The sequence below is a fragment of the Elephas maximus genome, chromosome 15 (genome assembly GCF_024166365.1).
Source record: "Elephas maximus indicus isolate mEleMax1 chromosome 15, mEleMax1 primary haplotype, whole genome shotgun sequence".
NCBI lineage: Eukaryota > Metazoa > Chordata > Mammalia > Proboscidea > Elephantidae > Elephas > Elephas maximus.
In genome coordinates, this window is record NC_064833.1 from 11,493,339 (window position 1) to 11,513,135 (window position 19,797).

At 48.7% G+C, this 19,797-nt stretch overlaps 1 protein-coding gene across 1 annotated transcript in view; it reads left to right on the forward strand.

The window, feature by feature from the left end:
• The window catches only part of KCNQ3 (potassium voltage-gated channel subfamily Q member 3), a 362,080-nt gene that overhangs the window by 299,934 nt on the left and 42,349 nt on the right, over nt 1-19,797 (forward strand). Inside the window, exons 2-7 of the mRNA XM_049853758.1 lie at nt 1,083-1,173; nt 3,760-3,886; nt 7,918-8,090; nt 16,261-16,416; nt 17,843-17,953; nt 19,611-19,706. Coding sequence (XP_049709715.1) covers nt 1,083-1,173; nt 3,760-3,886; nt 7,918-8,090; nt 16,261-16,416; nt 17,843-17,953; nt 19,611-19,706 — 754 coding nt within the window. The remainder of the gene's footprint in view (nt 1-1,082; nt 1,174-3,759; nt 3,887-7,917; nt 8,091-16,260; nt 16,417-17,842; nt 17,954-19,610; nt 19,707-19,797) is intronic.

Sequence of the window (19,797 nt, forward strand, 5' to 3'; positions counted from 1 at the left end):
GGTTTGTGGTTTGCGCCTGCCTGGAGGCAGGGGCACGGACCAGATGACCTCTCTATGACCTTTCAAGGACCAGCATTCAGCAATGTTCAGCATGGAGGTTCCTTGTCTTTCCAGCATGAAGAGTGCATTGTAATTCCAAAACAACTCTGAAGAACACGCTTGGAAAAGGTATTCCCTTTCCTGGTCATTGACTGTGAAAAGGATGGTACTACTGCCCAGTAACAGAAGGCTTCTCTGAATTGGTCAGTCTTTGGGATGAATTGTGTTCTCTTTATATTAAGAACATTTACCTGTATTTGAAACTCATAGTCCTATCTGCACAGGACACACAATTAACTTCTTGGTACCCTTGCAGGAACTTTTCTTTCAGTGATCTGCAGCTCTAGGGTTGGAGCCAGGTTGATCCGAGTTAGAATTCCAGTGCTTCTGCTCTCTAGCTGGTGAAGTGTTCACATCACTTAACTTCTCTCGGCCTTCTTCTCTTTACCTGGGAGACAGTACCTGTGTGCCTCACAGGTTGGCTGTGACGACCGAATGAGATGACATGTAACGTAATGAATGTCCTGCGGAACCAGGAGCCTCATCCTCGCTGATTCATCCCGGTCTCAAACTGTGAGCTGCAGGCTAAGGACTAGAAGGTTCCTTAGTCTCTGTCTTAGTGCTGCGATAACAGAAATACCACAAGTGGGTGGCTTTAACAAACAGAAATTTATTTTCTCACAGTTTAGGAAGCTAGAAGTTGGAATTCAGAGTGTACGCTCTAGGGGGAGGCTTTCTCTCTGTTGGTCCTAGAGGAAGGTCCTTGTCTTTTCAGCTTCTGCTTCCTGGTTCCTTGGAGGTCTCCATGTGTCTTGACATCTATCTTCCCCATCTCTGCTTGCTAGCTTGCTTCTTTAATCTCTTTTATACCTCAAAAGAGATTGATTTAAGGCACACCCTATACTAATCCTATCTCATTTATATAACAAACACGGCCTATAATCCTATGGGATTATAACCACAGGCACAGAGGTTAGGATTTACACCACGTATTTTGGGGGACAATTCAACCCATAACAATCTCTTTCTTCCTTCCCCTACAGGTTCCTGATCGTCCTGGGGTGCTTGATACTGGCGGTCCTGACCACATTCAAGGAGTACGAGACTGTCTCGGGGGACTGGCTGCTCTTACTGGTGAGGCTGCCAACCCTGCTGTGTTTGGGATGGACGCTTGTGGTTGGGTTCCCACAGCAATGCCAGGAAGGGCACCCTGGGGGCCGACACTGCCTGACAAGCAGTGGCTGCTAGAGTTTCCAGCCAAGTCAGGGCCTGATCAGTTCCTGAGATCCTGGGCATGGGGGCAGTGGTGGTTCACTGGTAAACTTTTTGTTTTCCATGCAGGAGACCATGTTTGATTCCCGGCTGGTGCACCTCACGCACAGCCAGCGCCCCTCTGTCAGTGGAGGCTTGCATGTTGCCATGATGCTGAGTAGGTCAACAAAACTTCTAGACTAAGAGGGACTGGGAAGAAAGACCTGGTGACCTACTTCCAAAAAACCTGCCAATGAAAATCCTGTGGATCACAATAGGCCAGATCCCGTTGTGCATGGGGTTGCCATGAGTCGGCGGAGGGGGGGTGGTTGAGGGTGGTGGCTGACTTGAAGGCAGCTAGCCCAGGCACAGAGGCAGTCAGAAACAGCATTTGTGACGAAGATTTGCTATACCTAGATTAAAGATGGAAACCCTGGTGGCGTAGTGGTTAAGTGCAATGGCTGCTAACCAAAGGGTTGGCAGTTCGAATCCGCCAAGTGCTCCTTGGAAACTATGGGGCAGTTCTACTCCGTTTTGTAGGGTCACTATGAGTCGGAATCGACTCGACGGCACTGGGTTTGGTTTTTTTGGTTTTAGATTAAAGATAAGGGGGCAGCAACAAGGTCAAAGCAAAATCCCACACCCATTATTTAAATAACATGCAGCTCCCAGTCCTCTGTAAGTTCACACAAAGGCACGTTCTGTCCTAAAATCTACCTGGGCTTTTTCTTTCTCCTTATTATCCTACTCCCTGCATCCTCAGGATCTCTTACTCCGTTCAAGGCCAAGTACAAAATTCCATTTCTACGTAAAACCTCTAATCCTCCCTCTCTGCACACAGGGACCACCCTGCCTGTTTTCGCTCTCTGTTCTCCATCAGTGGGTGTGGTGGAAAGAGAGCAGGTTGGAAATTTGAGGCAGTTTGCCTAATGCCCCTAACTCTCAGTTTCCCATCAAGCGAGGAGCAAACGCTAACGGGCTGGGTCCAGCATCAGAGCCTAGCCCAGAGGAGGCTCCAGGAAAGGCTCGCTCCGCCCCCAGCCCAGTGACCACACTGGTCACCTGGCCCTGGAATGACCACACCCTTGCTGGTTTAGGTGTCAGCGCTGCCTCTTCAGGGTGATGTTGACCACATGAGGTAAGGCCCCACACCCTACACAGGGAAGGGATGCTGGCCCCTCAGTTAGCTCTGACTCATGGCAACCACTGTCTGTCGGAGTAGAACCGTGCTTCACAGATTTTCAGTGGCTGATTTTCCAAAAGTAGTTTGCCAGGCCTTTCTTTCGAGGTACCTCTGCAGGGACCGCCCACCTTTTGGTTAGCAGCTGAGCACGTTAACCATTTGCACTACCCAAGGACTCACCCCGCCCATTTAGGGTTCATAAAATAGCAGAAGCTTAGCCTCCCACTGAGTGCAGCATCCATGGAGCCAGCTAGCAGATTTGTTCTGAGGGAGGGCATTGTAATCCACACAACCCAAGAGGAAACCTGAGTGGTTGAATCTTGGGAAACAACCCAGTTCCAGGAACTCGGTTTTGGGGATTTCTGTAGAGTAACAACTCCCCAGAGGTCCTAAGAGGTCACCAAAGAGTCAGAGACAAAGGTCCTGATCATCAAGGGAGGTGTGGGAGGGACCCAGTGTCCTGGAAGGCAGCATAAGCAAACAAACAAAGCAGCTGCCATCAAACCGTTCCAACTCCTGGCGACTCCACACGTGTCAGAGTAGAACTGTGCTCCATGGGGTTTTCGGTGGCTGAGATATTTTGGAAGTAGATCATCAGGCCTTTCTCCTGAGGTGCCTCTGAGTGGATTCGAACTGCCGACCTTTCAGTTAGGAGCTGAGTGTGCACCACCCAGCGAGTGTTTAAATGCGCAGGCGCTGGAGGCTGATGACTGCACCACTCCTCTGCCCCTTTCTAACTGAAAGGCCCTGAGAAGTTTTTAACCCCTCTGCGCCTTGGTTTCTCAAAATGTAAAACAAGGGTAATATTATAAAGCCCTTAGGGTGGTGGCTGGCCCAGGAGGGGGCTTAGTAACCATCAGCCACGATTAGCAACACCAGGGGGCAGACACCAGCTGGGACGCACAGACTGTGTTCCATTGATAGCCCTCTTGTCAACCTAAGTGGAGTTTTAAGGGCTTTTAGTACACTAAAGGAAAGTTTTATTCAATATATATATATATATATATATATATATATATATATATATATATATATATATATATATATGACTTTTTGGAACAAAAACCTAGAAGAAAGAGTAGATCATCACTTTGCAAGGCTTAGCAATGTTAGGGACAGTTAGAACAGCTGAACGAAGACAGGAGCTATCCAAACCCGAATGGGGGAGACCAACCAGGTCTTCTCCCCCAGCCCTAGCCACCTCTGCCACCGAAACAGCAACAGCGACGTCAGTGGTTCTGGGGGTCCCCGTTAATCAGTGTCTCTCCACATGGTCCTCAATGCAGGAGACATTTGCTATTTTCATCTTCGGAGCCGAGTTTGCTTTGAGGATCTGGGCTGCCGGATGTTGCTGCCGATACAAAGGCTGGCGGGGACGCCTGAAGTTCGCCAGGAAGCCCCTGTGCATGCTAGGTAAGCCCAGGTCCCTGAGTCAGGGGCGGCCCCAGGGCCCCACCCCCCTACACAGGCCTTCTTTTGGCGCGTTATTTCTCTGAGGAAATGTTAAGCAAGCCGACATTCTTCTGGGAGATCACGCAGCCTCCCTGATCGGGCCCGATGAGGGGGACCAGTGCCAGCCTTCTGGAGCGGAATTCCTCCCCCCGTGGCTAATCCTCACAAGGATGTTTATAACAGGGGGTGCTTCTCTATGGGGGTGGGGGGCACTCTTGGCATTTGGGTTGCAGGATGTGGAGAATCCCCAGTCTCTAGGCTAGCAGCCCCCCAGTCATGTGACAACTGACGTTGTTTGTGCATTTCTAGACTGGCTGGGGGTGCCATTGCTGGTTGAGAATCTCTTCTACAGGACTACATTATGCCCATTTTACAGAGGTGGAAACTGAGGCTCACAGAGCTTGGTCATTTTCCGGTTTCATACAGTCAGTAAGCAGCTGATTCTGTCATGACACCCAGGTCTGGGTGACTCTAGCAGCTGTGCCCTCCCCCTGCTTGTGCCCTGATCCACAGGTGGCTTCTGGCAGATGTCACTGAGGCACCTCCATCCAGGTTCAGGTATTTTGATGGCAGGAGCTCTCGTGTATCCCTACTGGTGCAGCGTGAACCCATGGGTTGCCATCTGAGCATCCCACTGCAATCCGTGGGTTGAGTCCAGAGCTGGGCACCTGTGTGGCGCTACAGAGCCTTTTCTCCTTGACCACCACCCCCCCGCCCACTCTCTCCCTGGAACTTCTTTTCCTCCTTCCAGTGTGCATCTGGGGAGAAACCTTTAGGTGCACGGCTACTTATCAGATTTGCTGCTTTGTGGCCAGTTCCATTTCCTTCATACCCTCCCCCCACCTTCAGAAAGCAAATCAGGAGCTTCCATCCTTCTTAGAATGGGTCCTTGGCCAAATTATGGACAGCGTTTGATCCTGTGTCCTCAAATGATTACAACGACAGCAGCAACTGCTGTGATCTATTGAGCACCTGCTTGGCACTGGGACTGCTATTTTCTTTAATCCTCATAACCACCCTGTGAAGTTGGTATCATCCCCATTTTACAGGTGAGGAACTGAGGATCAGAGGAATCGGATAACAGACCTCTCTTCCTGCCCTGCCTCCTGCTGGGTACACAGCCCCTCCAGACATTCAATGTTGCTGAACCAGGCCTCCGCCTCCAACCCACTACCCCCATCAGACTTGATGTGGCCTCAGAAGAGTGTGGTAGAGTCTTGGCTCTGCCACTAGCTTACTGTGAATTCCAGGCAAACCACTTCTCTAAGCTTCAGTTTTGTCATCTGTGAAATGGGGACTCAAATAATACCTGCTTTGCATAACTCAAGGATGGGAAAATTGTGTACAGATATTACACAGTATTATTATCCAAAATAATAAGCTTTTTGAGAAGCTAATTACACTAAAATGTTGATAAATGATAATGGAGAACTCCCAGGAGCACTTTATTTTCTAAGACGGTTGATAACGAGAATTCATTTCTAATCACTAGGTTTTAGAACCTTTGGAAAAGAGGTTTTGTATAGAAAGGACCCTCAATTCCCCATGGCTGTAGTAACACAAATGCCACACGTGGTGGCTTTAAAGAACAGACATTTGTTTTCTCATCGTTCTGAAGGCTAGAAGTCCAAATCAGGGCCTTGACCTGGTGGGTTCCGTGTCACCATCCCAGTTGTCCTTGGCTCCTTGGCTTGTAGATGGTCCTCAATGGCCTCTGTCTTTACCCTGCCTGTGTGTCTGTATCCACACCACTCTTTTTATAACTCAGAAGTGATAGGATTTAGAACCCATCCTACTCAGGTATGACCTAATTAACACGACAAAGAAAACCCTATTTCCAGACAGGATCATTTACAGGTGTAGGAGCCAGGATTTCAATTCACGTTTTGAGGAGACACAATTCAGTCCATAGCAAGGACCATTATTCTTTCATCAAACACTTAGTAAACATTTGATAAGGGCCAGGGAGTACACTAGGCCCTGCAGATAGACATGAGCAAGCTGAGAGCCCTGCCCACCAAGACAGTTACAATGCCATATATCAAGAGCTCTTCTTCCTTAGTTCCCTTCCTTCATCCCTTGTACAAGCATTTACTGTGGGATTGCTGTGTGCCAGGCTCTGCTCCAAGCTGTGGAACTCAGCAGCCCCTGCTCTCAGGCAGTTAATGTGGAAGTCTAAACAAGGTATATTGGGAGTTCAGGTGATGCAGTTATTTTCAAGGGCAATCCAGGAGGACTTCCCAGAGGAGGTGGCATTTGTCTCACCTCTTGGAAGAATTGTCAGGCAGAAAAATTGAGGAACATATTCAAAACTAAGAGACCAGCATGTGCAAAGGCACGGAGGTATCCTCTGTGCTCAGCAAACCACACATGCTTCTCCCAACCAGTGGGTAAAAGTTTAAGGGGGAAGGGGGTGGCAAGAGATGCATCTAGAAGGTCGCTCAGGTCACAGAGACCTTCGAGGAGCTTTGACTTTGTCTTGTAGTTAAACTTTTCTCTTAATTGTGTTCCTTGGAATCCTGATGCCTTGCAAAAAAAAAGTCTGTGGTTAAATTCTTTGGAGAAAGGTTGAACTTCATTTGTATAGTTGAGAGCCATGGTGCATATTAACATATTAAAGGCTCTGAGAAGTCCTGCAATAGAGAAATCTCTTCGTGTTTTTCCCGAATTTACTAAACCACGGTGTCCTTTTTACCTACTAACCTTCTGCAGTAGAGAGGAGATAATTCATATGGATATCGGGTGCCATTGAAGGGAATTAAGAAGAGACCAGGTCATCCTGTCTTCCACAGTAGACTACTATTTGACTTCAGAAGCCAGCTTAGCCCTGGCAGAAGCGTCCCCTGCCCTTGGCCCCCCTCTGATTTCAGTCATGACTGTGGTAGACCACTCGAGGTCACCCACCATGGTACCAGCGTCCCACGTCACAGGTGGACATCTCATCTTTCCGCAACCTACTGCAGTGCCTCCTCTCAAGCTAAGGGCTGTCACTCGGCCAGTGCGGCTCAGAAGTGTGGGGCATTAACACCCCTGAGTGACCTTCAACCAGTAGGGGCAGGAGCTGATACGCACGTCCCAACTTCCTGCCTTTCATGTGGACTGTCTTTGGAGGCATCTGTGGGCAGCTCAGAGGACTCAGCAGTGACCTTGGTGACACCCTTACAGTGACACTTTCTCTTTCCATTTCCCTTCCCCACTCCCTCACTCTCCTTCCTGGGATCATCTCCCAATAAAGTACCTGCACCCAACTCCCTGACTCACATGATCCTTTTAGGGGACCAAACCCAAACACATTGCCATGGAGTCAATTCCGACTCATAGCAACCACACAGGAAAGAGTAGAACTGCACCGTGGCGCAGTAGTTAAGAACCTGGCTGCTAACCAAAGGGTCAACAGTTCAAATCCACCAGCCTCTCCTTGGAAACCCTATAAGCCAATCCTACTCTGTCCCATAGGGTCGCTATGAGTCAGAATTGACTTGACCACAGTGGGTGTTTTAGAACTGCCCCATAGGGTTTCCTAGGCTGTAAACTTTACGTGAGCAGACTGCAAGGTCTTTTCTCCCAAGGAGTGGCCGGTGGGTTTGAACTGCTGACTTTTCAATTAGAAGCCAAGCACTTTAACCACTGCGCTACCAGGGCTCCTTCTTTTAGGGGAAGCCTGCATAAAAACAGTGGTTGAGCTTCACGTCTCACCTCTGCTGCCTGAGCCACCCCAATCCCCTCCTACCTGAGAGCGAACCACAAGGGCCATCCTGAGGGCCTGGGGCCCTGACCACTTCCTCCACGTGGCCTTGGGAGGCCCTCGCCTTCAGAGTCTGCATTTTGCTCTGTCTCTGGAGAACAAGAACACTCACCATGTGCGTTGGCACAAAGACCCAAGGCAGCAAGGCTTAGCACACCTCACCTGCCCGCGGACAGTGCCATGCTGACGCCACTGCCTCCGCCTGACCTTTCCCTCTCCCCACCGCCCTCTCTGCCCTCTTTCCCAGACATCTTTGTGCTGATTGCCTCTGTGCCGGTGGTTGCCGTGGGAAACCAGGGCAATGTCCTGGCCACCTCCCTGAGAAGCCTGCGCTTCCTGCAGATCCTGCGCATGCTGCGGATGGACCGGCGGGGCGGCACGTGGAAGCTCCTGGGCTCCGCCATCTGCGCGCACAGCAAAGTAAGTGCCATGGCGATCCTGCCGGCCACGTGGCTTCCCCACAGCCTGTCCCCTTCCGCTGCACCCTCCATTCCAATGTCTCCAGAGGAGGGGTGGTTCCACCACCCCTGATGACAATGACAGTGAGGACCGTGAGGAGGAGGAGGAAGAGAGAGAAGGTGGAGTGTGTGCAAGTGTTCTGGACTCCAGTCCTCCTCTACCATATGCAAACTACTTTGGCCAAGTCACTCAACCCTCTTTGACCCTCAGTTTCCTCATCTGTAAAACGGGGAGGATCATATGTATGCGTCTGCGTTGTTGAAAGGATGGAATAAGCTAATGCAAGGCAGCATGAGACAGGAGGGAAGGGTTTGAGCGACACACTGATTGGAATCCAAACTCTACCTGTGTGACTTTGGGGAATTTTTTTTAAACCCCTTTGGGTCTTGTTTTCCTCTTTTTTAAAAAAGACCTACCTCACAGGGCTGGTGTTAGATTAAATAAATTGGTAAAAATAAAAAAGTAATTGCTATCATTATTTCATAAAGCCTAGAATTTACAGTGTTTGACAGGGACCAGCTCATCCCATGAGTTAGACACTGTTGTTAGTCGTTGCTCTGATAAGGAAGCAGACAAAAAAAAAGCAGTCATCTGCCCAAGTGGGACCCGAACCCAGGCAGCCCAGCTCCAGAGGCCATGCTCAGTAGTCCCTCTCCAAGGCAGACGGGGAGCTAGGAGCCCAGGGATTCAGTCCTGTCTCTTCCCAGAGTCCCACGCGGCTGAGTGGGTGTGGAAACCCAGGCAACCAGACCCATTTTATCTAAATTCATGGTACTTTCTGTGTTTCTTCCTGTTGTTAACCCCAAGCCTCTGGAACAACTCTGCTTTAACTTTCCTGCCTTAGCTGGACCCTGGAGAGATGGAGGAAAATCCTGCATCTCAGCTCAGACAGACAGCACCGCTCAGAGTCCAGTGCAGGAGAAGTCAGAGAGAGGGGACCCCTCCCCTTGCCTCGAGGTGTTCCTCAGAGCCATAAAGTCAGGGCTGTGGGGTGGCTGCATCCTCACCCAAGAGAGTATCTTCTTGTGCCAACTTTGGTGGATGTTGTGGGTGGTGCCAGTGTCCCACCAAGATCCCCTTTATTGAGAAGGCGCACTACCCCCCAGCTGCTACGAATGTTGGCTGCTAAAACTCCCAGCTGCCCCCTTCCCTGAAGAATTGCCCTGAGCACAATGAGAAACGCCTTGACTGGGAGATTATGTTGCCCCACTTTCTCCCCCAACACCAGGGAAGCCCATGGCCAATGGCTAACAGGATGCCTTGATTCATGGTACAATGCCCACTCCAGAGCTCCACCAGGATCAGGCTACAGAAGACTCCAGCTAAGACCACCTCATTGCTTTGCTCTACCTGGCTTTCCTCACTCTCTCTCCTGAGATCACACCTCAGAAATCATATGCAAATAAATTACATGGACCTAAACCCTTGCCTATAGGAGCTCTGTTTGTGCAGTGGTTAAGTGCTTGGCTGCTCACCAAAAAGTTTGGCAGTTTGAGCTTGCCAACTACTCCTTGGGAGAAAGATGTGGCAGTCTGCCTCTGTAAAGATTTACAGCCTTAGAAACCCTATGGGGCAGTTCCACTTTGTTCTACAAAGCTACTATGAGTGGAAATCAACAAATCGGCAATGGATCTTTTGGGGTTTTGGAAACCCTTGCCTCAGGTTCCGCTTCTAGGGAACTGGACCGAAGGCAGTGAGCCTGGGGGCAATTTGACCTTTGGGAACTCAGAGTTTTCCTTAGAAGTGTTACCTTTTCTATGCCACCACCAACTGGACAACCCCGAAACGTCCCCCACCACTGCAGGGTTCTCACGTCTGGGGATCCACACTCAGATGTGTTCGGGGCAGTTTCCTGTGAGATTGTACCTCTTAGTAGAGTGAAGATGCGCTCAGGAGCCAGGCCCTATCACCTTCTGGCTGAAAGACCGTAAGGAGGCTGTTGAGTTTTCACGAGTTTCCTCAGTGGTAAAATGTGCACCCTCCTGGCTGCTCACAAGAGAAAAAGTGCGTTTAGGTGCCTGGTGAACAGTAGGTGCTCATTAACACTGGGGTTTATGGTACTAAATATGCTCTTCTTCACAAACCGCACAAGTAAATATGTAAAATTAAATAACAATTTAAACCACCTGGGAGTCTCTCTAAGCCCTGGTGGTGCAGTGGTTAAAGCACTCGGCTACTAACCAAAGGGTCGGTGGTTCGAAACCACCAGCAGCTCTGCAAAAAGACGTGGCAGCCTGCGTGCGTTAGGATTTACAGCTTTGGAAACCCTGTGGGACAGTCCCACTCCTTCCTATAGAGCCACTACGAGCCGGAATTGACTCAACAGTCGCTCACCTTCGAATCCAGTTTCTTGCCATAAACATTTTCTTCCTGCCTGTGCAGCCTCTGACCACAGAACCGTTGATGTCAGAGCTTTCTTTCCAGAGCTCTTTCCTGCTCTTGACCTTCTGTTTCTCCTTCACCGGAAGACATATTAACAACATCTTCCTGGGCTCAGCCATTGCCTTGTACCGACGGAACAGAGATGATTCACAGCTTCTGTGGAAACTGAAGCTAAAAATGGCTGGCTTGGGTCCTCATCCTGTGTTCCCTTGGTTAAGAATAGATTCCCAGTGTCTGCTGAGTATTACCATGTAATTACTGGCGACATTTGAATGTTTGCGATGGAATCCCTGAGAAAAGATGGTTGAGGCCAGGTGGGCAGAACTCTGAGACAAAACCACGTGTCTGTGGGGAGGCTGGGTTCAACCGAGACTGAAGGCAGAGAGAGAAAGTGCTTACCAACTCTACACCCCACCTCCCCCAAGGGCCCCCTGCTGAACACATCTCCAGAAGGGAGCTGGCCAGTCACTTCAGGGGACAGGCGTGTTAGGAGTTAAGGACTGGAGCATTCGCCTGGGTTGGAGTCTAGCTTTCCCGTTTACTAACTGCAAGAGCTGAGACAAGTTGCTTCTCTGAGCCTCTGTTTCCTCAACCTTAATAGGGGGTATTTGACATGGTTGCTGTGATAATTTGGATGGAGCACGGTGCCTAGTCCGTATAAAGTGCTCCGTGCATGTTACCAGGCCCAGTTGTTGTCAAGTCGAAGCCGACTCATGGAGACCCCATATGCGTCAGAGTAGAACTGTGCTCCATAGGGTTTTATTGGAAGCAGATAGCCAGGCCTTTCTTCTGAGCTGCTGCTGAGGGGACTCGAACCTCCAACTTTCAGTTAGCAGCAGAGCGCTTTAACAGTTTGCACCATCCAGAGACTCCCCATGAATGTTAGCTATTATTATTTAGTCAGCTGATGGTGTTTCTTAACATCAACTTTGTCTGGGGTGTTTAGTAAGCAAGCGGATTTGTGGAGTACATTCCAAATTCCACAAAACCCACTGCCATTGAGTCGATTCTGACTCATAATGACTCCATAGGCCCGAGTAGAACTGCTCCACAGGGCTCCAAGGCTGTAATCTTCACAGAGCAGACTGCCACATCTTTCTTCCGTAGAGTGGCTGGTGGGTTTGAACCAATGATCTTTCCGTTAGCAGCCCCAGGGCTTCAACCACTGTACAACCAAGACTCCTTGGAATCCATCCCAGAAGTATTGAATTTGAATTTCTTTTCTGTATAACACTATAGCCCACCCACCAGATTTGCCACAATGCATGGTGTTGACCATCTGGTAAACCTCTCAAAGAGTTGTGATGCTGCTGCTGGCATACCGCCTAATGCAGGGTTGAGCTGCGGGATCCAGTGGGAGGTGCCTGTGCACATCATAAATCCAGAGAGAGCGAGAGAGACAAATGGAAGGCTCTCTGGGGAAATGATGGGGTGTAGCAGAGCAGGAGCTTTGGAGGCTGGGCTCAGAGGGTGAGCTGTGTGCTGAGAAACTACAGACCACTGCTTCTCAAACTCCATTGGGAACAGGAATCTCTTGGGCATCCTGTTGAAGTGCAGATCCTGACCCAACAAGTCTGGGGTGTGCTCTGAGATTCTGCATTGCTCCCAAGCTCCCAGGTGATGCTGATGCTGCTGTGGGGCCCAACTGAGTGACCAGCCTACTGTTGCAAGTCACCCCAACTCATGAGGACCTCACAAACAACAGAAAAGCTGCCCAGTCCAGCACCATCCCCATGGTCGGTTGGGCATCAGACCATTGTGAGTTTTCAATGGCTGGTTTTTGAAAGTCAATCGCCAGGCCTTTCTTCCTAGCCTGTCTTAGTCTGGAAGCTCTGTTGAAAACTGTTCAGCATCGTAGCAACATGCAAGCCTCCACTGACAGGTAGGTGGTGTCTGCACATGAGCTGCGCTGGCCGGCAATGGAACCTAGGTCTCCTGCATGTTATTGTTGTCGTTAGGGGCTGTCAGGTTCGTTCTGACTCATACCAGGCCTGTGTACAACAGAATGAGACATGGTCTGGTCCTGCACCACCCTCTCAATCATTGTTATGCTTGAGCCCATTGTTTCAGCTGCTGTCTTAATCCATCTCGTTGAGAGTCTTCCTCTTTTCTGCTGACCCTCTACTTTATCAAGCATGATGTCCTTCTCCAGGGACTGCCCCCTCCTGATAACATGTCCAAACTGTATGAGACAAAGTCTCACCAGCCTTGCTTCTACTGAGCATTTTGGATGCACTTCTTCCAAGACAGATTTGTTCTTTCTTCTGGCAGTCCGTGGTATATTCAGTGTTCTTCACCAACACCACCATTCAAAGGCATCAGTTCTTCTGTCTTCCTTATTCATTGTCCAGCTTTCCCATGCATATGAGGTCATTGAAAACACCGTGGCTTGGGTCAGACGCACCTTAGTCCTTAAAGTAACATCTTTGCTTTTTAACACATTAAAGACGTCTTTTGTAGCAGATTTGCCCAGTGCAATGTGTTGTTTGATTTCTTGACTGCTGCTTCCATGGTCACTGATTGTGGATCCAAGTCAAATGAAATCCTTGACAACTTCAACCTTTTCTCCATTTATCATGATGTTGCTTATTGGTCCAGTTGTGAGGATTTTTGTTTTCTTTATGTTGAGGTGTAATCCATACTGAAGGCAGTGGTCTTTGATTTTCATCTAAGTGCTTCAAGCCTTCTTCACTTCCAGCAAACAAGATTGTGTCATCTGCATATCACAGGTTGTTAATGAGTCTTCCTCCAATCCTGATACTGAGTTCTTCTTTATGTAGTTCAGCTTCTCATATTATTTGCTCAGCATGCAGATTTAATAAGTATGGTGAAAGCATACAACCCTGATGCACACCTTTCTTGGCTTTAAACCACACAGTACCCCCTTGTTCTGTTAGAACAACTCCCTCTTGGTCTATGTACAGGTTCTGCATGAGCACAATTAAGTGCTCTGGAATTCCATTCTTCGTAATGTTATCCATAATTTGCTACGATCCACACAGTCGGATGCCTTTGCATAGTCAATAAAACACGGGTAGACATCTCTCTGGTATTCTCTGCTTTCAGCCAGGATCCATCTGACATCAGCAATGATATCCCTGGTTCCACATCCTCTTCTGAGTCTGGCTTGAAGTTCTGGCAGTTGCCTTTTGATGTACCGCTGCAACCACTTTTGAATTATCTTTAGCAAAATTTTACTTGTGTGTGATATTAATAATTAACTTCCGCATTCTCTTGGATTGCCTTTTTTTGGAATGGATCTCTTCGAGTCAGTTGGCCAGGTAGCTGTCTTCCAAAGTTCTTGGCATAGATAAGTCAGCACTTGCAGGGCTCATCTGTTTGTTGAAACATCTCAGTTGGTATTCAGTCAATTCCTGGAACCTTGTTTTTCGCCAGTGCTGTCAGGGCAGCTTGGACCTCTTCCTTCAGTACTATTGGTTTTTGATCATATGGTACCTCCTGAAATGGTTGAATGTTGATGACTTTTTTTGGTACAGTGACTCTGTGTATTCCTTCCATCTTCTTTTGATGCTTCCTGTGTTATTTAATATTTTCCCCATAGAATCCTTCAGTATTGCAACTCAAAGCTTGAGTTTTTTCTTCATTTCTTTCAACTTGAGAAATACCAAGTGTGTTCTTCCCTTTTGGTTTTCTATCTCTAGGTCCTTGCACATGTCATTATAATACTGTACATTGTCTTCTCAAGCAGCCCAACCTGACTGTAAGGGAGGCTCAGGCATGTCGGGGAGCCTGTGGATATGGAGGGTCGGCAGCAGGCTCCTCCACAAACCCATTATGAGAACTGTAAGGTCAGAGTTACCATGAACAGCCTTTTAAATTACTTCAAAGCACAGAGTTGGTACACACTTGGTCTCCACATTGGCAACTATCCTATCCTCTCTTAATAAACTAACAGAGGTCCCTGGGTGGCACAAGTGGTTTGAAATTCTCTGCTAACCTAAAGGTTGACAGTCTGAACCCACTCCAAAGCTAGAGGGAAGTAAGGCCTGTCAAACTGCTTCCATACAGATTATTGTTAGGTGATATTCAGTTGACCTGGACTCATAGCCACCCCACGTGACAGAGTAGAGCTGACCTCATAGGGTTTTCTAGGCTGTACTTTTTACTGGGGCAATCTGCTCTGTCTAGGAAAGACAGTCCCTGGGTAGTTGAGATGGTTAACATGCTTGCCGGTAGCCAAAAGGGTGGAGGTTCCAGTCTACCCAGAGGTACCTCAGAAGACAGGCCTGGTAGAGCACAGTTTACTCTGAAGCACGTGGGGTCATCGTGAGTCCGAGTTGACTTGATGGCAGCTGGTTTTTTGTTTGGAAAATCGTGAAGGTGTCAAGGAAATGGAGGTGAACTCTAGCTCTGGCTGGGGATGCAGACATCAAGAATGATTTCGTAATGGAGGTGACATGTGCCTGAAGATGACTTGATGCTCTCTGGTTGGTCCTATCAGGAAAGGGCAGTCCAGGCAGCAGGAGCAAAGTGAGCAAAGACAGCAGGGAAGACAGGGAGATGCCATTGCCCCGGGGGGCCAGCTGACTGCCACTGACAGAGAGGTGAAGCCCAGCAGCCTTGCTCTCTGGGAGGACTCAGCCAGCGTGACAGGCTCAACCTTCGGTACCCGCGAGGTTCTCCCACCCTACCTACCTGAGACTCAGCACAGTTCCTCTTTCTGCAAAACCTTGAAATCGGGATCAAAAGAGAGCAAAAAAGAAGGTTGAGGCCTTTGGGATCGTCCCCAGCAGGGTTTGGAAACATCAGTGAGTTGCTGATCTTTGCCGTATCTCTGTACCGTCCTTGGAATCGCTTCACATTTTCTTCAAATGAACTCACTCCCGTTTACTTAGTCGTATATCCCTGCCTGTCATGTGACGATATCCACGAAATCACAGCTTTCATGTGTTAGCTATATTTATTTTTAATATGATTTATGTTAATATGACACTAATTTAAAATGAAAACTGTTTATCTGCCTCCACCCAGTGATAGACACGCCACACTTTCAGAAACGCTGTAGGCCTGTCCCTTCATTTTAAAAATAGGGAAACTAAGGCAAGGGATGGTGATAATTTGCCCGGGGTCACACAAGAAGTTGTTGGCAGGCAGGGCTGGGTCCATAGCACTGTCCGTTCTGCCACGCTAGCTCTCCCTTGTTTTAGCTTCTTTGCTCTGCTCCATTCTACATAGAATCTAGTCCTGGTGGCACAGTGGTTAAGCACTCAGCTGCTAACGGAAAGGTCAGCAGTTCGAACCCACCAGCCACTCTGCAGGAGAAAGACATGGCGGTGTACTTCTGTAAAGATCACAGCCTGGGACACCCCATGGGGCAGTTCTACCCTGTCCTGTAGGGTTGCTATGGGCCAGAATCAACTCCGAAGCAATGGGGCTACTTGAGTCCTGAGCCTAGTCTGAGGGTCAGCGGCCAGTTCCTCCCCTGGAAGCCTCTTGAGCTGTGATCTCGAGGCCACCCTGAGGCAGCAACTTGCCTCTTCTTCTAGAATCCCACACGGGTGGTGCCACTTACCACGTAATAAGAATTAGCAATGGGTATAATGACAGAATTGCTGATTCCATTTTACAGTGATGGGAAATGAAGCTCAGAGAAGTTGAGTAACTTGTTCAGAGTCACAGAGCTGGGGAAGGAGAAACCTGGGCTCCACTCAAGTGTGTCCATATCCCACTGGCCCCCCATGGCTGCCCACTGACCACGACCTCCCTCGTCCACCCCTTCCTCTTCCAGGAGCTCATCACCGCCTGGTACATCGGGTTCCTCACACTCATCCTTTCTTCATTTCTTGTCTACCTGGTCGAGAAAGACGTGCCTGAGGTGGATGCACAGGGAGAAGAGATGAAAGAGGAGTTCGAGACCTATGCAGATGCCCTCTGGTGGGGCCTGGTGAGTCCCCACCTTGGAGGTTGACCTTGTGGATTACCTGTTGGAGCAGAGAGAGGCGGTGAGAGGAGCATGGGCATGCTTACTCGGACAGCTGCCTTCTGCTCAGCTGCCCAAAATCACAGTGAGAGCTCTGCCCCTCCATCTCTGAGCCTGCGGCCAGAAATTCCCCCCAGTGGGGCATGCACCTGGAATGGGCTTTTCCACAGTGTTTACAAGAAGACAGGGCTTGGAACAGTCCAGTTCCATGGTCCCTTGGAGACTTTGCCTCACTAGTTACAGGCTGTTACCATAGGCTGAGCCATGCAACAACGGGCTCAGACCTACCAACAGTCATGGAGATGGTACAGGACCAGGCAATGTTTCATTCCATTATACATAATGTCGCCATGAGTCACAGCCTTTTCAACAGCAGCTAACAACAACAACAACAACAACAAAGACATGCATATGCAAACTGACACAGTGTCAGATACACACGTGTGCACATAGACTTGTAGACATGCCTGGGCTAGACCTGCATGCCTAGACTATGCACAGCCCCAGACCCACGGGACCAAAGCCAGCATTTATTGAAGGCTTGTTTAAGTGTACTGGGGGTACTGCTCTAAGCACTTTATATTAACATATTTTAGAGTCAAACAACTCCCATCTTTATCTCCTTTTTACAAATGGAGAAACTGAGATTTGAAGAGGTTAAGTAACTAATTCAAGATTTCTCAGCCAGTAAATGGTAGAGTGGGATTTGAACTCAGGCAGCCAGGCTCCAGAGGCCACAATCTTATCCTGCTTTTCACATGCAGATACATACTCATAAGTGCATGTGTACTGATAACATACACATGTAAACACCCACAGGACTATACAATGCACAAGAACGTATACATGTGCAGACATTAGACTGATAGATGCATGCACACACATAGACATAAACCCAGTGCCGTCGAGTCGATTCCGACTCATAGCGACCCTGCCCCACAGAGTTTCCAAGGAGCGCCTGGCGCATTCAAACTGCCAATCCTTTGGTTAGTGGCCATAGCACTTAACCACTATGCCACCAGGGTTTCCACACAGACATAATACATACAAATACACTCCCAAACATACATGTATTTGGAAGCATGGCCATACATAAAATCACACCTATACAAATAAACATACACCTAAATACATGTACACGTTTGCAATTATTGAAATATTTGTTTACTGACTGACTATAGGTAGGAAGTCCTTGACTTGTAAACAGGTTGTGGTTCCAAGATTCCCATATAAATGACTCGGTATTTGGTCCCTTTTCCCCTGTGGGAGCCCTGTTTTAAATGGGAGCAGCATCCAAGTTGGGACAAAGGGCTGTAGACTGAGCTCAGTTGACATGCCACTGACATCACTCTCCCTGAAGAACGCCATGTCTGAATTCTTCTCTCTTCAGATCACACTGGCCACCATTGGTTATGGAGACAAGACGCCCAAAACATGGGAGGGCCGTCTGATTGCAGCCACCTTTTCCTTAATTGGTGTTTCCTTTTTTGCCCTTCCAGCGGTAAGTACCTTTAATGTTCTCTTGAGTGGCATGGAAGAGCCCTCCCTGCATGGCCCCAGCTCAACTTTCCAGCCTCATCTCCCACCCCATATCCATCCTTTCACACCCTCCGTTCCAGCCTATCAACTCAATAGCCATCCTGAATAGCCAGGTGCCTGTGCAGTTCCCTTCTCCAGGAACAAGCCTTCCTCCATGCTGCCTGGCCAACATCTTCTTCTCCTCTTCCAAGACCCAGTTTCAGTGTTACCTTCTTTGAGCAAGGTAGTCCCTCCCTCCTCTGGACATGTAAGGAGCCCTGGTGGTGCAATGGTTAAGCACTTGGCTGCTAACCAAAAGCTTGGCTGTTGGAACTCACCTAGCCACTCCATGGGAGAAAAGACCTAGTGATCATAAAGATTACAGTAGGAAACCCTATGGGCAGTTCTACTCTGTCATTTGGTGTCACTATGAGTCAGAATTGACTCAACGGCACACAACCACCACCATCTCTGAACATAGCTCCATAAAGACATTTCTGGCCCATTGCTGGGGTTGCATGCTTTCATGTCTACCTCCCACAGGAGCTGGTGACTTGTGTTCCCAGTGCCTTGCACATAGTAGGCCCTTCCTGTACGTGAACTCCCTCCCTTGCCCCATCATTTACTAGTTTGTGTAAAAAAATGCACTTCCCTAAAGAGCAAGGTGTCTTGGGCATTACAGTAACTTCTCCAAAGCCCAGAGCCCAGAAATGTAATAATAACAACATAACCGATGTCTTTTGTTGAACTCACTGTGCACTGGTATCAGGCCAAATGCTTTACAAATATTATGCATTTCATCTTCACAACAACACGATGAGTTCAATAGTGTATTCATCTCCATTTTCCAAATAAGAAAACCAGATGCTTAAGTAGGTTACTAAATTTCCCATAGTCATGTGGCTATTGGGTTGTGGAATCAGGAATTCATTCCAGGTTGGGCTGGTACTAAAATCTGCTCTTGATCACACCAAGCAAGAAGAGAACCTTCTTGAATAACAGTCTCTCTGCCTCCCCTCCATCTTCTGTGCTTCTGCTGGGGATGTTCTCTCTGCATGGGCGGCCCTGCCCTGTCTATTCCTTATGAGCTATTTGGCCTTGGGTATCTGACTTTTCTGAACCTCAGTTTCCTCATCTGTAAAGCAGGTGAGAGGTGGTAGGAGTGTTACATGCTCTCTGGGTTCTTTCAGCTTGAAAAGTGTGTGCCTCTAACTCTTTAATCCCTATGCAAGTGTGACCTGAATGTCAAAACAGATCACAATTTTGGAAAATTCCAGCTAGAGCAAAACTCAAGTGACAGTCACGCAGCCAAAATATTTAAAAAATTCAGTTAACATTCCTGGGCACCTACTCTGTGCCAGACCCCTTGCTAGGCATTTTCCATACCTTATCTCGCTTTTTTCTTAATAATGATTTTATGAGATCGTTACTGGGATCCCACTTCCCAATGCAGAAGCTAGGATGCTTTAAGGATAAGAGACTTGCCCAGGGCCAGCTGGCCAGTGGCAGAGTCACGATTGGAACCCAGGGGCTTCCTGACTTCAAGGCCTACTCCACTTCACCAGCTCCCTTCTCCCTCGAGAAGGAAGGGAGGGGCTCCCCACTTCTTCCCATCTGAACTCTCCGACTTCTCCCACTAGGGCATCCTGGGGTCCGGGCTGGCACTCAAGGTGCAGGAGCAGCACCGCCAGAAGCACTTTGAGAAAAGGAGGAAGCCGGCTGCCGAGCTTATTCAGGTCTGTCTGCCCTGGCTCTCCACCAGGGTTGAACTGGATGCACCCCAGGGTCCCTGTGTGTGTCTCTGTGTGCCTAGGCAGGAGTGGGTAT